At 43.1% G+C, this 8099-nt stretch overlaps 1 protein-coding gene across 2 annotated transcripts in view; it reads left to right on the top strand.

Moving 5' to 3' along the window:
• Positions 1–4351: 4351 nt before the first annotated feature.
• The window catches only part of pcgf1 (polycomb group ring finger 1), a 36801-nt gene continuing 33053 nt past the window's right edge, over positions 4352–8099 (top strand). Inside the window, exons 1-2 of one of the 2 annotated variants that reach the window (XM_088991240.1) lie at positions 4352–4859; positions 4945–5077. In XM_088991240.1, the coding sequence (XP_088847366.1) occupies positions 5048–5077 (30 nt within the window). In that variant the 5' untranslated portion in view covers positions 4352–4859; positions 4945–5047. Of the gene's footprint in view, positions 5078–8099 lie in introns of both variants that reach the window. The other variant, XM_088991239.1, reaches the window with a different exon arrangement.

Here is an 8099-nt window from a genome sequence, read left to right on the forward strand (position 1 = left end):
TTTTAAGTGGGTGATGTGGATGTCTGTGAATTGTTTTCGTGGCAGTTTGAGGGTGGCTTCATTTCATTAAAATGGGATTGGATTAGCTTTAATTAGTCTCGCGGTAGAGAAATTGACATTTCGCAGCAGCAAAGTGATGAAAGGAAGAGGAAGAGGAAAGGAAGAAGTAGAAGAAAACCCTAGAAACAATAATAAATATGTTTTATGGATTGGATTGGATTGGATTGGATTTGCCTTTATTAGTCTCACAGTGGAGAAATTTACATTTCACAGCAGCAAAGTTATGAAAGAAATGAAAGTAGAAAAGCAAAACATAGGAGCTGCTGGAAAGGCAGCCACTCTCGCGGCGCCGTCTTGAAGTCAAAAGAAGAAAAAAAATTAAATAAGAAATAACATGACAACACAAAGACACAGAGAGACATTCATTCTTAAGCACTTTCTGTGCCCTCTTTGTTACATAAAGCACTTCCAGATGAAAGAGGAGAGGATCAAAGCGAACCTGGGCACGGATTATTCTCATTTTAATGGTTTCATATGGGAAATAAATGTTTGGCAGACGAACATTTCGCCTTACACACACTTTCTGAGAAGTTGGTGAGCTGAGGTATCACTGTACAGTATTTAGAAATGTACCCACAACATGATTGAAGAGGAAAAGACACAAGGTAATTTTGACTTGAAGATGGCGCCGCCAGAGTGGCTATATTTTACATCGGTGATTTGGATGTCTTCATTAAAAGACGGCGCAAGTTGGATTGTTGGAGATTATTTGGGTGTTTTTTTTGTTTTTTTTTTGCTGTGGCTTCATCTAATTAAAATCAGGTTGGATTTGCTAAAATTAGCCTCGCAGTGGAGACATTTCGCAGCAGCAAAGTGATGAGAGGAAAAGGAAAGGAAGAAGTAGAAAAACAAAATACAAGAGCTGCCATAAAGCCGGCCACTCCCGTGGCGCCATCTTCAAGTAAAAAAAACAAAACTAACACAGAATGTGACATAGCACAAAAGGCTCAGACAGTGATTCAATCTTTAGCACTTTCTGAAGCCTCCTAGATGAAAGAGGAGAGGATCAAAGCATCCTTCTCACCAGTGGATCAGGCACGTAATGGTGAAAAATGTGTTCAGCTGCTACAAGGTTTAAGAATCACAATGACATTTACCTTGGTTTATGGTCTCGTCTCGTTATATCTAAAGTCAGCAGGAACAAAATCTTAAGCAACAAAGCCATCACATCAAAAAGGTCCAAAGTAGCAAACAAAACCATGAGTAAAACATATGACAAAACAAAGAGGCAGTCATTCGATCTAGAGCCCTTTCTGCACCCTCTGTGTTGCATGAAGAAGTTCTAGATGAAACAAGACAGGATCCAAGCATCATTTTCACCAGTGGATCAGAGACACAATGGTCTGCTACAATGTTGAAAGCAAACACAAAGTTGTAGCATCCATTGACGCCAGCTAGCTAACAGATAGCTAATAGATAGCCAGCTAGACAGTTAGTTAACTAGCTACATAGCAGATTGGATTGGATTGGATTTGCCTTTGCTAATAAATAACCAGCTACATAGCTAGCTAACTAGACAGATAGCCAATAGATAGCAGATAGACAGTTAGCTAACTAGCTAGATAGCCATGTAGCTAATAAATAGCCAGCTACATGTGCTAATAGATAGAAAATGGATAGCAAATAGAAAGCCAGCTAGGTAGCTAGCTAATAGATAGCAAATAGATAGCCAGCTAGGTAGCTATAAATAGGCCGACTTCATATCTATTTCTGGGCAGGGCACTTCAAGACTTATTTTTGCATCTTTTGACGATTGACATATTGCCTCTGTTTTACAATCTGTCGTCGTCTCCACATTGTCACCACGTATTTTGCTGCCCGCAGTCTCCTCATGGATAAACTGTTTCTCCATAGCTTGGAGAAGGTCATACAGGCCGTTTGGCTGTGCCTTGAAATAATAATACATAATAATAATAATAATACATTTCATTTCTAAGCCCCTTTCAAAGCTCTCAAGGTCACTTTACAGTCACAGGATAAGTTTTTCTATGGGTGAGCAGCGGCACGTTCACACAACCTGGAAGTACCTCAAATAGATAGAAAGCTAGCTAGCCGTTTAGCTCGCTAGTTAGACAGCTCATAGATAGCTAGCTAGCTAATAGTTAGCTAAGAGTTAGCTAATAGCCAGCTAATAGCCGGCTAATAGCCACCTAATAGCCAACTAGCCATTTAGCTAGCTATGTCATGATCTGGTTGGCGACCAACGGGGGGCGCTGTCGGCCCCGCCAGCACCTGAACAGGTGCTGGTCGTTTCCAATCAGTGACGCTCAAAAGGACCCCCGGCACGACCATTCGGTGTCGGGTAATTCTTAAATGTCATTGGATTGGATTGGATTTGCCTTTATTAGTCTCGCAGTGGAGAAATTGCCTTTCAAAAGTCTCAAGGTCACTTTACACTCACAGGATAAGTTTTTTTCTGAGGTTGAGCAACGGCAGCCACACGCGTTCACTCAACCCGCAAGTAACTCAAATAGATAGAAAGCTAGCTAGCTGGCTAATAGATACAGTAATAACAATAATGTAATAGATTTTATTTCTAAGCACGTTTCAAAACTCTCAAGGTCACTTGACATTCACAGGATACAGTCGCTAATAGATAGCTAGATAGCTACATATATATCTAGCGAGCACGCTAATAGATAGCAAATAGTCGATCCGAGCTGCCTTTTCCCTGTAGTCTGTGATGGGAAGTTTACTCCAGTCAACTGGTGATGACAACATTGTTGAAATATTTCAAGACGATAGCGACAAGCAGACGGAATGGTACGGAATTGCTAGCCTGCTAAAAATGCTCTCTCTTTTTTTCTTGTAAACATGCAAATAGCGTGGACGCTTTCCATGTTTTCGTCCATGTTTGATGAAAGGTGCGGCAGGAATGCGTAGCGCTATGCTTTCCCCGACGCTGTTTACGGGAAGCGTCAGACTGAATGATGATGCCACGGCCAGGCAAGAACCAAAAAAAAAAAATATGGAATTCCCAGAGCTGCTTCCTTCTATTCGGACACCCTTCTAGACCCCCCAAACATAATAATAATAATAATAATAATAATAATACATTTAATTTGTAAGCGCCTTTCAAAACTCTCAAGGTCACTTTACACTCACTAGCTAGCTAGTTAGACAGCTCATAGATAGCGAGCTAGCTAGCCAGGTAGCTAGATAGATAGTGAATAGATATCAAATACATAACAACAACAATAAATCATAATACATTTCATTTCAAAACTCTCAAGGTCACTTTCCACTCACAGGATAAGTTTTTTTCCTGTGGGTGAGCAGCGGCAGACATTTTTTCCTCGCCCTAAAATGCACTTGAACCTTTTATTCCATTGAAATGAGCTTTCATCAGGAATCTTCACATCCCAAACGTTTTTTGTGTGTGTGTGTGTGTGTGTGTGTGTGTGCGTCTTGTACACTAAATCTCCTTTGCACTCCCGTTTGACATGGCGCGAAGGCAAACTCCCCATTTGAAGGCAGGAGGAGAAGACGCCCTCCGCGCTTTCTTTCTGTTTCCCATCGGCATAGCTCAAAGTTAGCCAAGTGTGTCCAAAAAGTGCAGATTGACATTTCGAGCAATAAGGGGGAGGGAGACGCCATCTTTTTTTTCTCCTTTTTTGTGCAAGACCCTCCCGCCAGCCTTTTGTCTGTGTCCACCTTTGATCGGTGGGCCCGATCACTTCCAAATAAAACATAGAATGGCACCCCTGCCCCCCCCCCCCCTCCCTGCAACCTTTAAATGCAGCCTGGCTTGCCAACTGGTTGCTCTTCTATTATGAGGGCGCGCACAATGGATACAGTATGAGTATGAAAAGAAGTCAGTCGCCACCGCACGCTTCACAATCAAGCGTGCCAACAGAAATGTTTTTACGTTGAACAACATTTGTCTCGGAGAGTTTTAGTGGAGGTGAGCAAGAAGAAAAAAAGCCCAACGGAGACATTCCAAAGCAAACTAAGCTCCTTTGATGACTTTTCACCATTCGTCATTTCACGTCAAAACAAAACAAAACAAAACAAAACAAAACAGGAGCGTGGCCACTTGGTGCGACCAAGCGCTTCTTTCTTTTTCAATGTATTTTTTGGATGTTATTTTTGTTAGCGCTGCGGCATCGTCACAGAGGAGACAGTGTGATTGGAGGAGTGTTTTTTCTAGGATTAGCAATGTGCTTCGTGGACGTCGTCGGTCGGCGGCACGGCTGGAAAACACACAGCGATGCGGTGGACTTTTGGAATAAGAGCTATACAGCGCTGTCAACCACAATGTCACTGGGTTCAAATGCGTGCAGGCAGGCAGGCCGGGTTCATTTCAGACGAAATTGCCCATAGTGAGCGTGAATGTGTCACGTTGTCGAGATGTGATTGACGGAATGACTGACGGCCGGCCAGTCTGGGCTTTCGCCCGTTCAATGGTTCGATCTATGTGTTCGAGCCCTAAGGAAATTTCGGTTAAAATCGATTGTTGTTATTGTTCACTATTGTATAATTCCATTCGGAAAAGGGTGCGATAGGTTTCATTTCATCGCTGTTTTACTTTATGTAAATTTAAGAGCGATATCGAGGTATCTGGGCTCCATTAATCATCCTGTCTTAAAACGGCCATGACACGTCTGAATATACCTAATCGGATCGATTGAATTCGCCCGATCGGATAGGAATGCATGGAGCAACAACTTTTCTGATCATGTCTGCATTCACTTGATCAGATCGTCGAATTCATCTGATCAGACTGACAGCTCGCCTCTCGTCGCCATCTGGAGTCACGCGATCAGATGGCGTTGAGAACACGGTGACGTGCCTTTCGTGTTAGTCTAAAAGCTTATGTTTCCTCACTTTTTTTTATTTTTACTCTCGACACGCATTTTGATGAGCCTTGTTTTTTTGTTCAAGAAAATAAAACGAACATTTAACCAGTTTAGTTTGGATCAACGATGACAGCCTCGTCTTTTTGTTGTCATTCACGAGAAAGCCGAGGAACGCGTGAGAAATCGTCATGCCTTGCTCAAGTAGCGACAAGAGGAAGGTAAGTTGCTGCTACATTCTCGTCAAACATTCTGTGCGGAGTTTGGATGGTGTTGTGCCAATTCTGAATTGGGCCGTTGTCATCATGGCCGGGGTTGGATTTGGGGCGTTGTGACGACGGAAGGAGAGACTTCGAGGCTCGTCTCTTGTCACGCGGATGCTCCCCAACTTGACCAACGAGAATCGTTCCGAGCGCTCGTTTGTTAGGTGAATTTGTTCGTATGATGTTTCAGTGCTATCTGGGTTCGTATCGAGAGTGCGCGTAAGGCAAAAAGTGCGTGTCCCATAAAGGAATTTCCCATAGCAAACCATTGTTGTTCATAGTCTTGTCACCTCCCGGATTGACTATTGCAATTGACTTCTCCTTGGCGTCCCTCAGAAACTTCGCCACAAACTTCAACCGGTCCAGAATTCTTCAGCCCGGATGATCAGCAGAACCTCATCCTTTCACCGCATCGTCCTCCGCGAGCTCCACTGGCTCCCGCTCAAATATAGCTATAGCTATCCATCCATCACCTTGCCCCTCCCATACCTATCTGAACTTCTTCAAATTTCTATTCCCTCTCGTTCTCTCAGATCCACCTCTGTGTGCCCCCTGCCCGTCTCAGCACGATGGGGGACAGGGCTTTCGGCTGCTCTGCCCCCAAACTCCGGAACTCACTTCCTGCCAACATTGCTCACATGGATTCTCTTCCCATGCACCTTCAAATCCCATCTCAAAAGCCACACATTTAAAATGGCATTTTCTGCGGAGCTCTTTCTCTTGTTTCTCTTTATAATTGTATTTTATTGATTCTAGTACCTATGCTTGTCCGTGACTGTAAAGTGTCCTTGAGAGCTTTGAAAGGCGCTTAAAATAAAATGTAATATTATTATTATTATTATTATTATATTTATTATTATTATATTATTATTATGATGATGATGATGATGATGATAATGATGATTATTTCCAATCAGGGACTGTTATTGGAAGTCGATTTCAGCTTATTTGCACCAGTGGAAAAAGCAAAGCCAGGTTGAGAATGCGTCCTCCATTGAATCATGCGGGCGCTGTCCATTGGTGGGAAAATGCTGATTAATTGTGTCATCGTCCTGTGAGAAAATGGGCCCGGCGCAAAGCACTAATTACGGGCCCGTCCGGGGACTTGAACAAAGGCTCATGTCATCTGGCCAAACAATGAGCCTCGGAGGCCAAAGAATGGCAGCAAAGGAGGAGTTAATGAGCGGCGTCACGGGCCATCTGACGGAGGACGCGCTGGTTCACATCCAAGATAGCTTAACACTTCCAATGGCCCTTGTCGATGTTGTTGATGCTGGTGGTGCGTTCAAGGCAGCGTGTCAAACTTGGGCAGCCCTCAATGGATTGGATTGGATTGGATGTGCCTTATTCGTACCGCGGCGGAGAAATGGACATTTCAGCCATCATTTGTGACCAGGGTCAGAAATCGGCCCCGACGCCTTCACAATCATTTCTGCAGGCCCTGGAGCATAAAAATCAATGGCGATGAAATTGCTATGCAGTGATACATTGGCTTACGAACTTAATTCGTTCCCACACAGAGCGTATCACGTGAAAAGTGTCTATTCCAAAACATTATTTTCCCATAGATGGGAACGGATACGGATTGTTTTTTTTCAGCGTTTTTGCCCACCATATTCGTCAAGGAGGAGACAAATATGCTCGCACCGTTTTTGATTTGGGAGGAATGTCGCTGACATTTGATTGACATGGCTGGACAGCCCTGGCACCGTTTTGCGCCCGTAATGGGCAGCATTTTCAAAGCCCTGCTTTGCTCAGCAGATAAGTCAGACAGCCGATGAATATGTGGAACTGTCGCAGCTTGGAATTGAAGCGGATTTATGTCAGACAGGAGATGTGGGACAGTCTCTTTTTGTCAATGGATGCTTAAAGGACAACCGACGTCACTTTTTTGTTTTTTAACTGACATCAGAAAAACGTTTTATAGCATCTAAAATACCCAAAACACGCAGTATATTTTTAGTCAAATGCAAAACACCAATAAAAATGACGAAAAGTGTCCAAAATCTGCAAAAAATTGAGTTGCGAATTGGCGTTTTCAGAAAGTCCCGCCCCCAGTTTGTGACGTCACGCCAAGACGTCTTGCCTTGCTGGAGAATCAAAACAATGGCTTCAGATTCGGAGAATATGCTTTCTTGTTACACATCCAGTTATGAATATGATTCCAATAGTTCTGAAGAGGAACGCATACATGTTTGCAATCGATTAAAGAATGTATTCCGTGTCATTTTGAGGGAAACGGGCGGGGGGAATGTCTCACCCAAAAAGAGGCAATAAAATGGCCACCGAGCTGTGAGGAATGAATCAGCCCGTTTCCACAGGCTGATATATTCCTTCAATGGAGCTTGGACTCCCTCTGCTGGCGGCTTTTGGATGTAACAAAAGGGTTTCAAAAAAAACAGTACAGCAAAATACATTGACGTGATGGAAAGACGATACAATGCGTGTTTTTTTACAGTCAGGAGGCGGTCCTTTTCTGACGTCACGCGAGGACTCGTCACCAACTCAAAAACAAGACTTCCTGAATGTTCAGAGCGAGTCTTAAAAGGTAAAATAGAGCTTAAATATGCGGTGGAATCCTATTAAAATACACTCAGTAGAAGTCATTTGAAGCCATTTTACAAATTATGGACACAACTTGTCCGGAGACGTCGGTTGTCCTTTAAACTTTGTGTTTGCTTTCAGCATTTAGCTTGTAGCAGTTGTGCACATGCCATCATGACGTCTCTGATCTACTGGTGAAAAGGACGCTTTGATTCTCTACTCTTTCATCTAGAACTGTTTCATACAAAAAAGAGGGTGCAGAAAGTGCTTAAGATTGAATGACTGTGTCTTTGTTTTGTTTTACGGCGATACCTTAGCTCACAAACTTAATTGGTTCCCAGAAAGTGTGTGTAAGTTTGTCTGTCAAACATTTATTTCCCATAAGAAATGATTAAAAATGAGAATAATCCGTTTCCCGGTCCCCATAAAAGACACA

Source organism: Hippocampus bargibanti, linkage group LG02, assembly GCF_051943395.1.
Source record: "Hippocampus bargibanti isolate YZ-2025 linkage group LG02, ASM5194339v1, whole genome shotgun sequence".
Taxonomy (NCBI): domain Eukaryota; kingdom Metazoa; phylum Chordata; class Actinopteri; order Syngnathiformes; family Syngnathidae; genus Hippocampus; species Hippocampus bargibanti.